The sequence below is a fragment of the Fringilla coelebs genome, assembly GCF_963513975.1.
Source record: "Fringilla coelebs genome assembly, chromosome: 4".
In the NCBI taxonomy this organism is placed as follows: domain Eukaryota; kingdom Metazoa; phylum Chordata; class Aves; order Passeriformes; family Fringillidae; genus Fringilla; species Fringilla coelebs.
In genome coordinates this window covers 31228061-31248648 of record NC_140032.1, presented here as the reverse complement: position 1 = coordinate 31248648, position 20588 = coordinate 31228061, and the positions used below count along the sequence as shown (strand labels likewise).

Here is a 20588-nt window from a genome sequence, read left to right as displayed (position 1 = left end):
TTCTGCATCTCTGATCTACACTACTTAATGCTTCCAGAACAGCAGTATTTTTTATTATTTATCACAGATAAATTAAAACTTCTTGAACAGGTATGTTCCCAAACCTTCTCAAAACACAAAAAAGCCCCAACCCAACATACACTTTTACAGAGACAGACACCAAAATACATCTCTCAAACTCTTTCAAGAGCTTTAATTGCACAGTATTCAAACAAATAGATCCTTGCCCTTGTACTGTTTTCCAAAGAAATAAGTTTAACAGTTTGTGTTCAAATTCCAGGTGTTGACCTGAAATTCTGTTCCAGATGTCAGTGCAACAACTAACCAGCCAACTCCAGAATCCAAAAATAATCTGTGTAAGTCCTTTGATTAAGAAAAAACTCCCATCTGCTGACTAGAATGTCATTCAAATCTCCAGCATACATTAGAATTAGGTCTTAATTGCAAACTGAAATGCTGATGCAGCCCCTCATTGAAACGATTAACCTCCCAAATTAACATTTATAAGCTTAAGAATTTAACTCTAGCTTGGAGTTTGCAGAAACTAGTAATCATTCTGAAGTTTGTTTTTTTTTTTTGTTTGGGCTGTTTTGCATGCTGAGGGTGGCTCAGGTTATTTTTTGTTGTTGTTTTAGGTTTGGGGTTTGGTTTCTTGGGATTTTTTTTAGTTTGGGTTGGTTTTGTGGGTTTTCTTCAAACTGCATCAGAATAATCTAAATTCCTACTCTAGGACATGTATGCCTCAACTACTGAAGAAATTTAACTGCTACAGCAACATGGGCAAATCATTAACTTCAGTAAAATGTACTGCCGTTGTACAGAATGCAGCGTAGGATGAAAAAAATGTGCCCAAAAAGCTAATTAGATACCTGGAAGATTAGTCTGTGCTCTGAGCTTTACTCATGACTGTACCTGAGGTAGCTATGGTAAAACTCTATTGTGTAAAAAGCTACAGCCACTCAGTATTTTGCAGAAATAGAGACCCTGTTAATCCTTCTCTCTCTTCAAACATACTGGGAAGAGCTACTGTGCTTTGCAGGAATAAAATGTTATCTGAAGACCCCATTCTATGAGGGTCTTCTTCTTAGTTAGTTCTCACTTTTAGCTGCTCAAAATACTCACACATAAGGAATTTTAACCGCAAAACCTATGTGCCAATGAGACTGCATCGGTGGGCAGAAGCAAAGCAGAAATGCCATTATCACAATGTTTGTAAACAACTTAGTCTATGATGTGAAGATACTACAAGAATTAGTCAATCATATTAACCCACCTAGAATATTCTTTCCTTAGTATCAGCATCATCTGACCAATTACAATTTTTAATTTAATCGTTCATAGCTTTCTTACGTTAAGATTTCCTCAACATATTTCTCTGTTTCTAGTTTTCAATGACTACAATCTGACAGATCTTCAAAGACTCAGAATAAACAGTAAGCCAACATATATTACAGAATTTGTATAGTAGAAGAATGGAAATTATTAAGAACTTCTTGATGTCTTTTTTTTCCCTTTTTTAAAAATTTAAACTGAAACTAAGTTTTTGCACATCCTGATGTTTATATCCATGGTTTATACAATAAGGGTAACAAAGTATACAGAAGGAGCAACTTCAAGCTATAGCATTAAACAAGTGAATGTGAAGAAAGTCCTGTATTTGTAAGGCTGCTTAACTACAATAAACTTAAAACCAAATCATACTAACCTCAGCTTTGACTTAAAATGTCTCCCCCTATGTCCAAGTATTTCATGACCGTATCTTTACAACAAGCAGACAAAAAACATTCCCAAGCATTTGAACTTGTGTACTGTTAAATTGCTTTTGGTTTGTGCCATCTACCATTTTACAAAGAGCAGGAGGCACAGTTAGGGGTGAACTGCAGGATTAGGATTCCCAATAGATGATCTGGGTACAGTCACCCTTCCTAAAGCTACAAGAGTTGTTGGTGTAGATGCAGGCCAGTTGGTTTCTGTTCCAGAAAATGGTGCTGGTTTAAGAGTTATCCACTGGGTGCTTATGTGTTCTGCTCCACTGATGATCATAGCATTTAAACTTTGCTAATGCCAGTCTTCAAAAAGCTCAAATGCCAAAGACCACTGAAGAAATGGATCCTGAAGCCATCCCTTATGTACAAATGTGACTGACATCCTGTATTTAAGTTAATGGATTTACATGAACACTACAAAGCAATGTTAACATACTTATTACATGTTAGCCATGCTCTGTTCCTTTTATGAACATAATTCAGTACTTTGCTTTACACAGTTAAAATACTATTCATTCTTCTTAATGAATGCCTTCCCAGCTGGAAATAGTTCTGGCAATATTAAAAATAGCGTCCTATAGCCATTAAGCTTTATTGACACTATTTTAGGCATACAGAGATAGCGCAATAAAATTAATTTTCTTCCATATGTCGCTGCTAATTTTTTTCTACTTGTTCCTTTAATATTCTTTACCAAAACAATTAATTTTTCCTTATCACAGCAGCAAGGTTACACTTGAAAGTTATATGGTTCCAAGGGAAGACTACACAAAGAAAGATAAGCACGCAAATGTTACAAATAATTTGGGGACTTGAAAACTCCCCAAATACAAAATAACCAGAGACTGGGAAAGTATCATCTCTGTGCCCTGACTGTGCTACTGGAGACAGTATCTCAGGCTAGACAGATCTTTGTTTTAAAAAACCACAGTCATGCATCTTTTTAAGTCAGCAAATTAGTTTAATCACCTTAAACTTTGTCCATATCATTAAAGCAGAATTACCGTTATTCTGTAACACTTATGGCCTAATAACTCAAAATCAGGTTGATGAAAGAGCACTAAGATTCCTGGTAACAAGTAACAACACACTGTAAACACAAGTAATAAGGTTATCATGTATGAGATTCAGACTGTCACATCATCCTTCACACCATTCTGGAACTAGGTTACGTACTGTGAAATATCCTCAATTGCAGAAGTTTAGAAAACACCTGCTGGTAGCCTTGCAAGTTGAACTACTTGCTAAGTTTCTGATAATCAGTTTATAAAAATCACTGTGGCTTGAAATCTTACTGTGCAGGGCCTATATGTAACATCCAGCATCTGCATGTGTAAGGATTGTAAATGCAACCACTAAGTGGTTAGTTATAACAGACACCATGGAATTCATTACTCAAACCTTCCTTCACTTCTGAACATCAGTTTCCAGGATGGGCTCCCATCTTCCCTGAACATTTTCAATGAGACCTTTCTTAGACTAAATGACCCATGGCACCAACAGATCCAGAGTCTGCTGGCTCCCTTAGCTATCTAAATTTTGAGCACTAGAAAGAAAAGCAAAACCATAAAAAACAACCTTGAAACATGATAAGAACAGTGCTCAGTAATAAGCTAGAAGTCCTGATATCTCAAGAAAAAGAGCAATATGCTTGGAGAAATTCTTTGGAGAAGGCCAGATAACTGCTACAGGATTTTCTCAGTCTCATTTTTACAGCTGAAAATCAGTGTGGAGACTTGCTCAGCACATGCTGGTGCTCCCATGACAATGTCCCATCCAGACCAGTGAGTGACACTGCTCACCTGCCTAAACAACTGGAAGATGTACTAGGAGCTCTTCCCAACACCACTTTTACAAACTAGAGCTTCCATCTTTCAGTTAAACTTAGAGGAGTGCAAATACCCAACAGAAAGGTTCCATTCTTGCATTTGAAAACCAAAAAGTAAACAGGAAGACATTCTTCTTTTTCCCTCCTTGCCCACTGGGATAAAAACTGGGACAAGGAAGTTTCAGTATTGCCTTGGTCCCACAGAGCTCCTGCTTTAGTTCTGCTACAGCAATTGCTTCTGTAATTCTTTAGAGTTTTTCTCAATCGAAGTAGCAGCATGGTATTGACATGATTTATCTCACTTTTACTGTTCTGTGCTAATGGGATTTTGATGGTGCATGGGTTTTTCTTGTGGCACACTGAGATCTGCATCAACACAATGCCTTCTTTTACTAATACACACCGATGTGCTCAACTCCTTGTAAAACTGAGAAAATATTTTACTGCTGCTTTAGCAGGCAATTTATATAGCCAATTGATCATCTCAATTTACAGCCTTCAGTTCCACTCACAAATAAAAAGCCATCTTAAATTACAAGTTCTCCTGAACACGTACCTAAAGGATAAACAAATGGCTTTGTTACATAAGTTCACAGCACAAAAATCTCATTTTAACATTTTTCATCTCATATAATATCTCAAAGTCTTCATTTACCATGCCATTTAAATTTTATTTCTGTACAATATCAGGCACAATGCACTGTTGTACTTCTGAATCATACATTGAGCGATGACCTCTGATCTCTCTCCCTTACCCCCTTGGCTTCCAGTTAACAGTTTATGAGCTGAAGATAGCATGAGGCTGAACCTCAAAGTAATCTCATTAGTATCATTTATTTTCTTTAGTCATACTTTGAATCTCTATAACTTCCTGAGGAAATGGGTTTCATGACATTATTACACTTCATGTGAAAAATACTTCCTTTTAGCTTAGGACAGGAAGAATACTTTAAAACCTGTTAACTGTGTGTGCCCTATTTTTTACATTACAAAAAGTAGACAGTGATATAGGTGCTTCAGAAACTATTGCAATTTTCTAGACTTTTATCATCTTGTTCTCCTCCTTTTCTGACCACTATTGCCTTTTCAGGCTTAAGAATATTAAGAAAGCTAAAATATGACTGATTACCGAATTCACCCCTAACATATCTTTTTTCTGTGTCTACTTGAAAAGCATCAGAGCAGTCAGGGAACTAAGTAATCAAAGCAGCTCCTGAGTTTGGAAATATTGGTGTTTAGTGGTCCCCGTTAAGACATTCACTGCTAATGGTTTGGATACAACTGCAGAAAATAGAACCTATGAAAACTGCTGACTGAAAATAAAGGTAAGTTTTGTAAAACAGAACTCAAGATGTCATGGCAAAGATATATTAAAGTCCATTGTGAAAATACCAGAATCACAGGTACAAGTATCAAATGCCAATACTATTTCCTACTTTTTGAACTGTAAAATTAAAACAAACTTAACATGGGAAAGACAACCTAAAAGTCAACAAAAATCAGTGCATGGAACTAGCTATTCAATGCTTCTATCATCATCTAGTTTACCTGCAAAAATGATTGTTGTCCTTAATTTCTCATAAGCAAGGGATAAAAGAGCCCCTCTGAATCACTGAATAGTTTAATGTTGACTTGAAATAAGATCTTAAATCTGATTTATCTGTCTTTGAACTGACATTGTAGTATGATGCTCTTCAAAGACAGCAGGATGAGACATGTAGCTCATGGGTAAAGTCAGAAGAACCTTTCAGCAAGCTGAAAGTTAGCAAGTTGCTTGACAAATTTCTCTTTCACAAATTCTTCAATGTGCTTTGCTGGCTGATAATCAGTCTGCTCCCTGTATCAAGGCCAGTCCATTTTGAAAAATATGACAAATATTCAGACACTGCAGTATAAAGAATGCCTTCAAGAACAATTCTGATGGCTTTTCACCAAAATAAAATGTCAATCCAAAATTTAAACTACATTGTCAAGTTTGTACATACTCAATGTTCTTTCCTTTAGCTCACCATTTGATGGAAAAAACACATCAAGCAACCCGAAATAAACACTTTCTTCCCCACACCAGTGTTGTAAAGTGGAATTTGTTCAATAAGATTAAAAACTAGCAACCCTCTCTACCACCACCCCATTCCCACCAAATCCCTCTACTTTCATCCCCGAAGAAGTGCAAACACTAGATATCAGATATGAATACAGACAATGCCTCTCCCCTGCCTTGAAATTACAGAGCCACTGTTCTGGACAATATTATTGAATAGAAGCTGGCTTTGCCCCAAGCTCTGCCAACTTTGTAAACCCAGCTGATAAAAAGCAACTTACTTAAACTCACACCAATTCGTTAGCCAAGTAAACTAGCTTTGTGCCAAAAAAGTAGAGAGGCAACACATGCAGACAACTAATTCTGCCATGGTAGTACCATCACAAAAACACACACACCTGTCCACATACCCATAAACAGGTTCATTCTCACTGACTGATACCTATTACACGTATGTACACTGCCAAACTCAGACTCACTCTATAGGACAACTAGAGACACTTCTAAAATACCATAACAAACCGTGAACTTTAATATACTTGTGTAAAAAGAAATGCATAATGATACACAATTTAATATTCTGCACACATACAAAATGGCCAAAAATGAAACTACAAGGTCTTGGAAAGAAAGTATTCAAGTCTCCACTTTTACAAAGTCTGTTTCACTACCTTAATTATGTGCTTTGTTGAAAGCAAAGCTAAGGGAAGCATTGTTACACTTCAACCTGTAGAGCTGGTTCTTTAGCCACAAACCATATAATTTAATAACAGACTTTCTAGAGAAGAAAAATAGTGAGGAACAGTTTGTTCACCCAAACCCTACAGAGTAAAGTGGCTTCATGACTCTGTATTACCCACATTCACATTTATGGGAAGCACAGAGAACACACCGAATGACTGCTGGATGAATCAGACATAATTCCCACCTTTTAGTCTCAGTTACAAGCTTTTTTTTTCTTTAAGACATCAATCACATATATCATCATTTACCTATATGTAACCTGTAGACAAAACTTGCACCAGATTCCTCCTCAATTTATTTCAAGATGCTTAGATAACCGCAAAATATCAATGCTATCTCTTTATCAAAGACATAAATGAATAGATAGCTGCATAGACATCCAACCAAAATGTTACAAGTCAGCACTAGAATTTTACTGAAAATAAAATTATGTTTCTTCTGAACACATGACACTGGAAAAATTCTCACACTGCTCATCAATGTGTGCATTATTTATGCAATAAGTTAACAGTTCAGTCTGCTTGATTCATAAGAGGTTTTTCTAAGGTTGCATCAACGCTTTCTTTGGCAGAAGCCTTCTGATGAAGATGGCACTGCTTACTGAAACTTGTCAACTCTGAAAGTAACTAACTAAACCAGCACTATGGCAATGTTACGCCCATGCATACCTCCAGTAAAAGGAGCAAAAGATAATGTTATTCAAGACTGAAAAGTATGACAGTCCCACTGTCCAAAAGACAGAGAGTGTATGCACTCACACAAGGCAGACCTCCATTTTATGTCAAGAGTATTCTTACTTTTTCTGGGTGGTATAAATTTTAAGACTTAAGCATGGCTTTAGGTAGGCTGGATAGAAGTGGGAGCATTAGAGAGTAATTACTTATCAAATGTATAAAAATAATTTCACTTAAGTAGCAGACACAACTATACACATTGTTGGTGACATCTTTTGGTCCTAACAAAACACCTACGTCAACTGTGACAATGCTGCTTCTCTTCTCTCTTTCCTGGCATTTGATTTCGTTTAGTATATAAAAGTAACAGAAAGCCACCTTACCTTTTTCTTCATCTATTCGAAAAACTCCTAAACCCGATCCATCTCGGATGGAATATCTGACCTCCCCATCTCGTCCTGCATCTTCATCATAAGCAGATACTGTCATTACTGAGGAGCCAACAGGAGCGTCTTCTTTTACGAAGCCTTTATCTGCAAATATGGAGAACCGTGGGGGGTGCAAGTTTTCATTCACATCAACTATCTCAACCTCAACGTAACACGTAGAGGACAATGAAACGGGTTTTCCTTTGTCCTTGGCCCGCACAGTCAAGTTATAAAGTTGTTTCTTTTCATAATCCAGTCTTTGTACAATACGAATTGCTCCGCTTATTTTATCAACGTCAAAGGTGCCGTCTCCACTGTCCAAAAGACTGTACCGTACTTGACTTGACTGGCCTAAATCAGGATCGTAGGCTTCTAGCCACGTAATAATAGTTCCCTCAGGAAGATCTTCTCGAATTTTCACATGATAATTTGAAGGAATAAACTTGGGAGGATTGTCATTTATATCTTCTACAGCCACTTTCAGAATAACTGTCGAAAATAGTTGAGGTTCTTCAGTTGGTTGGTCCCTAGCCTCAATTTTCAATAAATAAATGTGCTGTTCCTCCCGATCCAGGACCCCTACAACTTTCACAACTCCTGTCACAGAATTAATAGTAAACTTGTCTGTATCTGTAAGAAGAGAGTATTTCACTTCTCCATTAGCCCCCAAATCTTTATCAGTAGCTCCAACTTGAATTATTTCACTGTTGGGCTCTTTGTTTTCACTTACTTCAACAAAATAGCTGTCTTGGAGGAATTCCGGTGGGTTGTCATTAGCATCCAAAATTTTAATATCTAAAAGGGTCCAGGCAGACTTCTGTGGTATTCCAAGATCATAGACAGTAATATTGAGTGTATATTTATCTTTTAGTTCTCGGTCAAGGGGAGATAGAATTTTCAGCACTCCTCTTTCCATATCAACAATGAAACTACTGTCCTCATTACCTCCAGAAATAACATACACTAGCTTTCCATTGAAGCCAGTATCAAGATCAGCAGCATTCACAGATATTATGCTAGAGCCCACAGGTTGGTCTTCTTTTATCTCAATGCTACTGGGGAGAGTACTTCTAAACTGAGGCGCATGCAGATTCACAGAATGTGTATCAAAGAAAGCATCCTCAACTTCTCCACGATTGTGCAACTTATTTGCTTGTAAGAGCTTCTCTGCAAGCATTTTGGCAACACCAGTTTCTTCACACTGCAAGTTGACTGGTTTGCGACTACTAGCTACAGTTATGTTGATATACAATGGTTTTGCAAAGTTCTCTCCATCTGTAGCTGTAATTTTCAAACTGTAAAAAGACATTTTAGCACCTAGGCCATCTATTAGTGACTGTTTGAGAGAAAGTACTCCTGAATTTGGGTTTAGGCTAAATAAATCCAGTTCATTTCCAGATTCAATTTGGTATCTCACCAACTGGAGCTCATCAGCATCAATAGCAGATACAGTTGTTATTTGTTCTCCAACACCAAGGTCCCTGGGGATTATTCCCTCACAATTTATTTTCTCAAACAGAGGTATATTGTCATTCAAGTTATTTAAAATAATAGTAACAGGAACTTCAACTTCTCGGCGATATGGCATACCCCAATCAGAGGCTCGAATCCTTAAATTGTAAACCCTTGGCATCAATTCATAATCCAAGTCTTCTGAGGTACTAATAATCCCACTGAAATGGTTAATCACAAATGGCAAAGGATTTAGGTTTGCAATGCTATAAGTCACATAACCATTTTCCCCTTCATCGGGGTCTTTTGCACTCACTCTCATGACACTTGTACCTATTGGCACATTTTCATCGAAGGAGGCCTTATAGGATGTCTGAGTAAATTCAGGAGGATTGCTATTCATGCCTAGTACCTTAATTAATACTTTTGCAGAAGCTCTTCTGTCACTTGTCACAACTTCAAGTTCAAAATGGGATGCATATTGTGCTTTTATGGGTTCTAATGTGGTAATAAGACCAGTGTGAGTGTTTAAATTGAATTTTACTTTTCCTGGTGCGTTTTTAAATACGTACTTTAAATGTGGGTAACTAGGCACAGCTTTCACCATTATCACAGGTGTGTTTGGAGGAGCAAATTCACTTATTTCAGCTCTATAGATCTCTTTTTCAAATCTGACAGGACCAGACCTAAATTGTGGTGATGTCACATGAACAACTTTTACAGAAGAAAATTGTGGGGGATTCCCTTTGTCTTTAGCTTGAAGGGTAAGGTTGTATCCAAAAGGGTGACTCTCCCAGTCAATGGGACCAATGGCTTTTATTCTGTATTCTTTGCCACCCGGAACAGACCTCACTGTTTTGAACTGTTGAAGTGCATCTCCTGCAACAATATTTAATGATGCTATTTCCCCATTCGAACCCTGGTCATTGTCCTCTACGGTTACAATTGCATACGTTGGATCTGTGTCTGATTCTGATGGAGTCAATGGAACAGCTGTAATAACAGGGGCATGTTCATTTGCTTGCTCTATGTGAACTGTCAGTTTTGCCATACTGCTTATGCCACTGCTACCATACAGCTTCAGCCCACGGTCCACTGCAAGAATTTCCATCTCATAACGCTTAGTGTCCGAGTAGTCAAGTCTACCAGTTAGAACTATCACTCCACTAGTTGGATGTATAGCAAACACATCTGTTCTTTCTTTAAAGCTATAGTAGAACTCTCCATTTGTTCCTATATCTGCATCTGTCGCGCTGACTCTCGCAATGCTGGTCCTTATTGCTGTGTTTTCAGGTAAAGAAACGCTGTAAGATGTTGGAGAAAACAAAGGCCGCAAGTCGTTTGTATCCAGTACCTGTATCCTGACCTTGGTGCGTGTTTCAGCATTTGTGTTTTTTTCAACTGCTTTAACAGTCAGCATATAATGGTCCTTCACCTCTCTGTTAAGGATAGCTGTGTTTCCTCCCTTGGTCCGTATTCTCAAAAAGCAAAAGTTTCCAAGAACATACTCTTCAGCTTTGAACAAGCTCTCACTGTCACCAGAAATAATTTTGTATCTTATGTCCCACAGTGGATTTGTAATGTAAATGCCCATTTTCACTGGATGCCCAACGTAAGTCTTGGCTGCAGAATTCTCGTACACAGTGGCATTATACTGCATTTGTGTAAATTGCATTGATGGAGCATGATGTGGCCTTTGATTTCCTTCACAGTTTCCAAAATGCTGCACCAGCAGCATCAGCAGCAACAGCATAGTCAAGTATCTTCCCATGGCAGCAATTACAAAGAAACCCTGAAACAAGAAAGAGATGGAGTAAGGCTTATGATCGTTCAAATGTTTATCAAATAAACATTGATGCTTAGTTCAGAATTCATACTTGAAAAAAACCTGTAGGTTACACATTTAGACTATATCATTTTCTTGAAGAAAGTGTCAAAATTATTTGCAGTAACAGAAACACAGATAAATTAAAAACTTCTACAAAATGCCAACAACTCATTACATCAAAAGTCTAGGAATTACTAAAGCAACACGAGAGGAACACAGAGCTAAGTTCAAATGAACATTCCCATGAAGCAACATGCTAGAAGAAAAATATTAATGCTGTCTGCTATGAGCAAACAAACTAGGTCAGAACTAATCTGGAGTAATGAACATTAACACCCGTCCTCTACTTCATACATGACAATTATGTCTAGTAGAAAATTCTCCTCCCTCATTTAATTTAGATTGTAAAATGACTGATGTCCAATTATGTGGAAGTAAACCTCAAGAGTTGGCTTGATATTACCATCAATTCTTTACAGTATCCAATGTACACCTGTTCCAAGAATTATAAACATTATAATTAGAACAGAGGATAATTCTGTATTGTATTCCCTCCAGTTCTGACTTATGATAAGAGTAGTGCTTATCATAAAAAATAAAAATAAAATCAAGCACTACTAAGGTGTAAAGCCCATAAAGAATATGCCTTTATTCCCCTCCCAGAACAGATCTGAACAAATGAGTATCAAGAGTTATAAGAATCTATCCAAATTACTGGAGGAACATTTCAGTTGAGTTTCTCCAACACACTCTAGAAATGACAGAGAAAGAGCCTGGAACAGCAAGACATTCATAAAGGCACACCTTCACTGGATTTGCCTTTTGAAGTTAGTATAGTATTTTTACTACCTAAATCTAGGCAAGACTGCAGTAGGAAGAAAGGCAGAAAGCTCAGGAACAAGACATCTGGGACCACCTTCTTCATCTGGGTTTACAGCAACAGTCTTTACCCCTTCAAATCCCACAGTACAACAAATCAAAGCCTCAGAAGGCTCCTTTGACAAGCCCAAGCTTTCAACAAGATCCTGGGGGCAACATTTCTTTCCAGCAAGTAGAAAACAATCCAACATTTTCTTGATTACTTTTTCTTGATTAAGTAGTAGACATTCATTTATTTCTCCTTTCTCTATTATCTTAAAATTTTTCCCTTACCTCTCCTTCTGAGTTTTCTTCCCTGGCCAATCTACTATACAAATCAAACTAATTACTCACTATGTTGTTCTTTTATTGTTCCTGACCTTTTTCTCCCCACATTTTAGCCCTAGTCTGCTCTCATCCTATTCTTTGGATGTCAATTTCAAAGCACCTATCTTCACGCTAGTTCTGTTTACCTCCTCTAAAATAATATCGCGTTGTCTCCTTTCTCCACTCATGTTTTCTCTTACAGCAATTTTTCTCTTCCCTACTTCCCACCTGCTCAGGTAGATATGCGAAAGATCACACTGGCTGACATTCCATGGACTGACTCTGCCCACTAGCAAACATCAGAGCAAATTAATCTGCTTGTGTCAACAGTTCTCCTTAAAACCTCGGAAGGAATTCAGTCACAGATATTCCTAACTCAATGACTTTCACAGGAATTAAAGACTCAGATTCACACAAACCATAGAAAGTATTGTAGAGGAGTAATGAAAAAGAATATCCTTTCAGAAGAAGAAAAAAAAAGTGTGTCTGTCTTCCAAATCTAGGCATTAAGTTGTGCAATTAAAACTATAAACACAGCAAACAAAAAGTGAATAACCAAATAATAAAAAGCATTAAAGGTCTCTGAAGTTAGTCACTAGCTGGAAACAAAACTCACAAGGTCTTAACACTGAATGAAGAAAAGGTTGGGAGGGCAAATGAGTGAGGTTGGAACAGTCACCATTTCAGTGGCTTAACAATATTATTCCTCCCCTGTCTACTTTCCTTCCCAGGCTATGATATGTCCTGGGAATACAGAGGCACTTGGGTCTCCAAGGCCTTATGTCCCAGCATACTGCCAAGTTCACAAATATTTGCTTAAAACCAAAAAACAAACAAACAAACAAACAAACCCCAACCAAACAAAACAAACTCTTACACACAACCAAGTCTTCGCAACAATAATTGGTATGACTAATTCCAAAACTCTGATATCTTTAAAATGCCACTAGACTGGCTTAAAAGGCAATGTTAAGAAGATTGCTTAAAAAAATTTTTAAGCAATCAACAAACCCAGCTTTTCCTCCATCTTGCTGGAATTTTGGAAGCCATCTATCACCAGTGATCTATTATTCAATGATGAAATTTTATGTTGATCTGATCAGATGCTTCCCTGTTTTCTCCCTCAGTTACAAAAGGATTTATATCATTATTATTTTTAATTTATACTGAAGTCCAAAACCCAGCTTTACTTCTGATGCTGTAGCACCTAACTCACTGCCTATGCTTATGTTTGGCAACAGGCTATTTGAAGCGGTGGATTTATAATGTAGAACAGTGTATCTGCTTGTACCTTTTATTCTTTGCTTCTCACATCTCAGGCACATTAGACTGGACATGTACCACACTAAGATACATTAAGATATCCAAACTTCTCATTAATATTCCAAGTTGAACACATGTAGGTTTTACTATTACTGCAAATATTTTTCTGTGCCATAATACACTGAGCACTTTTTGTTGCTCTTCTGTGGCAACTTCAAGTCTGCTCAGAACCAGCAACAGGCAGCCCATTACAAACAATAACACAACCACCAGTAAGAGAATCTACTTCCCAGCAGTAACCCCTATGACTTGTTGAGTTACAAACAAGAATGTAAAAGTATCTCTCAAGTGAACAGTTAACCTCGTCAGATAAAAAGTTCTCAGTCAGATAAAAAGTTAGCAATTTCTTTTACACAACACTATTTCCATCTTGTCACAATTCACACAGCTACTAAAAAATAAAAAACATTGACTCAGATTATCCAAAGATCAACATAGTATATTCTTGGAAAATATCTAAAGTATTAAGTAGCTCCAGTTATAAAAGCTATTAGCTACTAAGAGAAAGTATGAAAGCATTAAGATAAAGTGATAATGTGTTAGATGTAAACTCAGATGGCTCATTACAGCGTGCCAAAATGACTGAATTTCAGAAACATTTTAGCCAAAGGCTACACTTTGAACTCCTAAATTTTTATTATCTTTGGAATACGACCAGTTTAGGATTTTCTGCATCCATGTTCAATACACAAGGCAACAGTTTGCTTAACAAAACACCATACCCCAAAACTCATAAGTGCACACAGTATTATTCTGAAAAGCTACTTTAAAACAAACTTTGATTTCCTATCTGGAAATTATTATTCAGTTAATTTTTATTTATATGCATATCCAGGTCATTTTTATTTATATGCAAATTCAGCACTGGGATACCCAAGACAGTTTTGCTAATTAGTTAGAACATTATCAAAACTATTAACACATTGAAAAATTAATTTGTACAAGGAAAAAAATATTGATGCAACTTAGAAATATGAACTATCTCCACATTAAAGGTCCAAGCATAATTTTGAAGTGAGCAGAGCTCAAATTGATAACTTAAAAATTAAGATGACTGGATAAGATAGCAGTCACAAGAAAGACTGTTTCTTGTAGCAGGAAGTTTACACTATTTAGATTTCAAAGTTTATAGTTTGAGATTTGAAAGTTTTAAGCATGAAATACAAAACTTAGCAAAGAGCAATTTGAATGCCAAGCAAGCAAAAAAAAAAAAGACCAAACCAAGCTTAAGCTTATCTTGCTTATCATAGATACATTGAACCAACTTACCATACATAGATACATAATGTATCTATAGGGAGCATACACTGAGATATTTATTCCCCCGCCAATGGAAGTCACAGGTAGAAAACAGCTAAACCTGGTATTTTAGGTAGAAAAACTACCTAAATCAGGCAATATACCCAAGTGAGTTCTAGTCTCATTGCTCTTCTTTTTTTTACATGCCAGCTCTACCAATTAAGTCCAGAATAACATACCTACCAAGCAAAACATTAACTATGTTTATTTACCACAAAGGTCAGTTTTGATCAGCACGCCCAACTGATGCTGTCTGACAGAAAGGCACTGTGAAACTAAACAGTCATGACAGGATTTCTAGTGTAGCAGTCTATGAGAGATCCTGCGACTTTGCAAGCTGCACTAATTGTGGTTACACCTACCCTTTCAATTGTTTAAAAGGAATTATTCATGTAGTCTGATGGGAAAAAAGAAATACCAGGTTTAGCTGTTTCAACATGCATGACTTTCCAATCAAACAAATTAACAGTGTCTTTTGCTTTTCAGAGGGAGAAGTTGTCTGTTTTGGTATGCAGAAAATTAACACATGATGAGAATGTACGGTAGTGTTACTTTAGTAAAGCTGGCGAGTTATTCAGAAAATGTACATTGTCACAGAGATTAACATAACAGTTTTAACTTGTGACTAAAGTCCAGTAAGCTTTATGTTTGTATTCCCCACATCATGAGTTGATCTCATGAGATACTTTGATTTATACTTTCGAGATATTAACTGTTAAAAGGAAAATGCAGCAGCTATATTCCAGCAGCAGGCAAAGATTCTGAAACCAGAATGAAACAAATATTTACATGGAGAATTTCATGTTTATCTCAAGGCAGTTACTTACTGCTGTATCTAATATGAACTCATCAGCTGTTCAAGGAAAAGCAGACCTCCAATCTCTGTGAATAACAGTTTGATCGAAATTTAGCATGGCACCCTAAAATTTGTGGTAACAAAAATAGTTCTACTGATTTTGAATTCAGTTTTAAACTTAAAAAAAAAAAAGAAGGAAATCTTCGAAAGTTTAAAGCCATTTTACACCTGTTTATTTGAACTGATAGCAGAGTTAACTTAGCCATACAAAGTTCTCTAGCATGCTTAATTAAAAAAAACAGATCATCTTTCTTCTGGGATGACTACTAAGGCACACCTTTCATTCTCCTAAATGAGATTTTAGGATTTCACAGGGAATAACAAAAACTTTTAAAATAGTTTACAGCATGCAAGTAAGATATTTACTCACTAAATACTGCAGAATTACTTCCAGACGGTTAGAAAAGCAAATAGGAAATACACATCTATTATACAACGCTCTTTTCTTTTACAGAAAGACAGCAGAGGTGGTAAAAGAATACAGCTAGTATTTCCCATGCCACTCCTAGGAACAACTTGTATGCAAGTATGTAAACCGCAGGAAAACCTGCTGCTAGAAGGCAGCATTTCTTTAACTTATTAATGCTTTTTCGAAAAGAAAAGTTTTCAACACTAACAGCAGTAAAACACGGCGTCACTTACTGACGAGAGAGATTAAAACGTGCATCTTTCAAACATAACTTTGTTCTGCTCCAACTGCCCTAAAGAAGAATAAAAGAAGCATCAGAAGTCGACTGATGAGTGCAGCCGGGCTCTTCCGGGGAGCCGCTGCCAAACGTCGGGTCCTGGCAGGCACTGCCCTTTACCTTTCGGAGCAATCCGGCGAGGAACGCAACGAGGGACGCGGTGTGGAAGTGCGAACAAAGGAAGAAATTCATCCTAAGGTACTTCTCACCCGCCGCGAACCGCCCCTGCCGGCTCACCCGGGAATGAAGTTTTCAATGGCCCATCAGACGCACTCAAACACCTTGCCTCAGGGAAAAGCACCACCGCCAGCTCTTTTCCTCTGCCCAGCTCAGGCGGAACCTGCCCGCTAGAGTCCTGCCGGCTCTCCGGAGAGAGGGGCCTCGGGACAGCCCGGCCGGCCGCCGCCAGCCGCGGGGGGGACGGGGCGCCGGGGCCCGCGATGCGCGGCGGGGAGCGGGGCAGGGGCCGGCGCCGCTCGCAGCCCGTCCCACCGGGCCCGCAACACGAGGCGGCCGCTCGCCCAGCGCCTCCGGGCAGCCTCGCCCCCGTCCCGGCCTCGCCTCGGAGCCTCAACTTCCCAAGGGGTCCGCCCGCCCTCCCCCACCGCCAAAACTTCTCCCAACTTTCCGGCTGGCCCAGCGCTCACCTCTCTGCGGCTCGCTGCCTGCGGGAGAGGGCGCGGGCCGGGGCCAGCCCCGCACGGTGCCTGCCGCGCCGCTCCCCCTTTCTTCCCCGGCCACCAGCGCGCCTCGCCGGTGCCTCTCCGCCCCCTGCGGGCCGCGGCGCCCCCCGCCGCCGGATTCCTCCGCGGCGCTGGACGGCCGCCCCTCCGGAACTCGTTTCTGCGGCGCTCGGCTGGAGCGGCGGCAGCCCTCGCACCCCTGCCCGGCCCCGCCGTGCAAGGACGAAACGCGGAACAGAGCAGCGGGGGAAGGGCGAACCACAACCACGAGCTGTTCCTCCCGGTGGCCCGAGGTTGGGGGAGCGCCTCACCTCCTCCGCGTTCGCCCCGCTCTTGCACGACGGGAGCGTCAGGAAATAGAGTGCCGGTCCAGGGACGGGGGCGACTTCGAGTATGGCGAAGTTTTCCCCCAGAAAGGCTACTCAGAAGCTTCGGAAAGCTGCTGCCGGGGGTGTCTTACGGGGATGGCAAGGGACACCGTCAGAGTCCGCGGGAACACGCGGTCCTCTGCTATCCGAGGACTAGCGGGTGGCCGAGACAAGTCCCGTGGTGCCCGCCCGCACCGCTCGTACCCAGCAGCGCCCAGCGGCGACCGCTGCCCTTCCCGCAGGCTGCCGGGCTGCCGCCCCCGGACCGCGCCGGCCGGCTTGGGCTCACGCCTCCCCGCCTCGGCTGGGCTGGGCTGCGCTGGGCGAGCCGCCGCTTAACGGCCGGGCGGAGCAGGGAGGTCCTCGGCAGAGGCCAAAAGCCACTGGCGTCTCCCGCGGACCCCGGCACCGCCATAAGGAACGGTGCCCTGCTCCGGCGTCGGGAAAAGCACCGGCAGCGAGAGGCAGTGTGAAGCCGGGTATATCGCCGGGAGAGCGCAGCGGCGACCACCCTGCGGAGAGGGTATGGGCTACCAATCCGTACCCTCAGGTGGAAAAGCGCGCGGCCGGATTCATGCTGAAAGAGTATCTGGCAGTCTGTCAGCCCTCCGTTAAAGATTAATACTCCGAAACAGTCCGTGAAGGATTCCCCGCTCATTAATAAGTGATCACACTTAATAACTATCAAATGTTTGTCTGGGGAATCATGTCCCAGCGGACTCACGGCGAAGCCGGGTTGCAGGTAGGAGCCGCCAGCGGGGGCGCATTTACCACGCATTAGCCCCGCCACGTCTTTTATTAGCCACATAAATAAATACAGCCAGCGGCGGAGGGAGCCCCAACCGCAGCCCAGGGCTGCAGGTCAAAAGGAACTAACCCCGTCAGAAAGCGCTGGCTCTCAGGGTCACCGACCCGCAGTCGGGCGGCTCCGCCCCGTAGCGCCCGCGCCCCCTCCCCGCGGCCGGCCCTGCAGCCCCCGGCCCCGGCTGCCCCGCGGCGGCGGCGGCGCAGTTCCGCGGCGGCCGGGCAGGGGGCGCCGCGCCACAGCGCACGGGCGGCGGGCACTGCTGCCAGCCCCGGCTCCGGCCCCGGCTCCCCCGAAGGGAGCACAACCGGTAGCGACGAGCCGGGGTCCGGCTGCGGGGCTCCGGGTCGGGAAACTTGAGCCTCGCTGTCCCCGTGAAGGAGGCGGTAAAGCGTGGGTACCCTCCGCTCCAAGGTACAGGTAGCTTTGCATACAGTCGATGTGCGGGTATATATGCACGTACTGATATATACATAAACATACACGCTCTACACAGTTAAAAACCACGGGTTGAATCGAAGACCCTACTGTTTTCAGTAACGCAACAAATTAGAGCACTAGAACTCTCAAGGGAATCATCCCTCTCAGCACCCTGCTGATAATAAACTCATTAAACAAAGAACTCACCAGACCAGCTGGACTCGGCACTCTTCTCACAAAGTCCGCTCCAGCTCAGTTCATGTCCGCACGCTTCCACCTCCCGCTTTCTTTTTTGTCCTCTGGAGAAAGCACGAGCAATGCTCCGGTGCCCACACGCCTCTAGAGAGCGAACCCCGCGGTGGCCCTGGCGCTCAGCGCGGCCCCGGCGCGCAGCCAGCGCGGCGCCCGGCCCCGCCGCCACAGCGCGGCATGTCGGCTCCGACCCATCCGCTGCTCGAAACTTCAACGAGGGGGGGAAGGAAAAATACACGGGGAGTGGGAGAATAAGAAGAAAGAAAAAAAGAAAAAATAAAAGAAAAAGAAGGAAAATAAAGGCGAGAGGGAGGGAGAGATCCAACTTTCTTAAGACATGTCCAGGCAAAGAACGGGCAGAGTTTAGTTACAGCAGCGGAGAGAGTGAGTGGAGACGCTGCGCCGGATCGCCGACTCCTTCCCTCCCTCTCTCCTTCCCCCGCCTCCCTCCCTCCCTCCTTCCCTCCCTCTCTCTCCGTCTTCTTTCGCACTCTGTCCGTCCCCCTCGGACCCTGCTCACGGCAGCACCACCCCCTCCCTGCCCTCGCCGCTGCAGTCGGCGGCGAGAGGGAGCAGCGCGCAGTTGTGCGCGCCCGCACGGCTCCGCGCGGGGTCTCCGGCGCGCACCGGGGCCGCGGCCGCCCTGCCTCCCTCCCTCCCTCGCTCTCTCCCTCCAGCAGGTGAGGCGTCGAGCAGTGCCCGGCTCGCCCCGGCCTCCCGCCGCCGCAACTCTCCGTGGCCGCCGCCGCTTGGAGGCCCCGCTGGCTCCGCCGCCGCAACGCCGCTCGACTCGGCGGGACGGCGCTGCCTCCGCCGCACGCTGCGGGCGCCCCGCAGCAGCCCTGGCGGCTCCTTCTCGGCGGGGCACAGCCGCGAGCTCAACCGGGAGGCTCCCAAGCGGGCTGAGCACGGGAATTTCCTATTCTCTCCCGGCCACGTTAAGAATAGCCTCCTCTCCTCTCTCCTCCTCTCCTCTCCTCTCCTCTCCTCTCCTCTCCTCTCCTCTCCTCTCCTCTCCTCTCCTCTCCTCTCCTCTCCTCTCCTCTCCTCTCCTCTCCTCTCCTCTCCTCTCCTCTCCTCTCCTCTCCTCTCCTCTCCTCTCCTCTCCTCTCCTCTCCTCTCCTCTCCTCTCCTCTCCTCTCCTCTCCTCTCCTCTCCTCTCCTCTCCTCTCCTCTCCCTTTTTTATTTCCCCCCCTTTTCTTATTTTTCCTTTCTCTTTTCTTCTCTTTGCTGTGGTTTGAGTATTTCTCGAACCACAGCAAAAAAAGTGCAGAATGGCAGCTCTGTCTCTAAAATAATGCACCACAAGCAATCAAGTTGTATTTATAATCTGGTTCTCCCTCATCCAATGTCAGCCCCAACCAATTACTCTTCTTCGACAAAGTTCCGGAGATGCGGCACTGCCTAGCGGCAGGGATCAGCTGGAAGGAGCAGCCTCAGAAGGTCCTGAATGGTGTGGTTTATGAAATTTTTGGAAAACTACAGAAATTGCTTTAAAACTTATTTGTCTGAGAGACATAGTGTAACAGCAAATTTGTAAAGCACTCTGAGATTCTCACAAGGTAAAATATTCTTTTTCCAAAAGATTTATCCCTAAGGACCTTAAAGTCATGGCTTTCTTCCAGAAGTCAAATTGACTTCTGAAGACATTGGATCATTATTTCCTATAAGATAGACCACTAAAATCTATCAGCCAAATGATCTTGCAGGATTCTAGGATAGGAAGAGCAGATACAAACTGCAGTATATAAATATTAAGTACATTTCCAAATAGTGCATGCATGCCATTTCAGTCTAGGAATGTTCACTTTGACCAAACCTCCGGAAAGTTTAATATCAAAATTCTCTGTCCATATAGATTTCCACAACAGACACAGCTGACTGATTTATTTAGCATCTCATCTTCTTTCTAAAGACCCTAAATGGAATTATACTGAGTCCTTATCCAA

General features: G+C 42.2%; 1 protein-coding gene across 4 annotated transcripts in view; it reads right to left on the bottom strand.

Annotated features, from left to right (window-relative positions):
• FAT1 (FAT atypical cadherin 1) overlaps positions 1 to 19102 on the bottom strand; it is a 101168-nt gene extending 82066 nt beyond the window's left edge. For 3 of the 4 annotated variants that reach the window (XM_084204147.1, XM_084204144.1, XM_084204146.1), the window contains exons 1-2: positions 18594 to 19102; positions 7437 to 10725 (exon numbers count right to left, since the gene is read on the bottom strand). In XM_084204147.1, the coding sequence (XP_084060273.1) occupies positions 7437 to 10704 (3268 nt within the window). In that variant the 5' untranslated portion in view covers positions 10705 to 10725; positions 18594 to 19102. Of the gene's footprint in view, positions 1 to 7436; positions 10726 to 16757; positions 16842 to 18593 lie in introns of those variants that run through there. The other variant, XM_084204145.1, reaches the window with a different exon arrangement.
• Positions 19103 to 20588: the final 1486 nt, after the last annotated feature.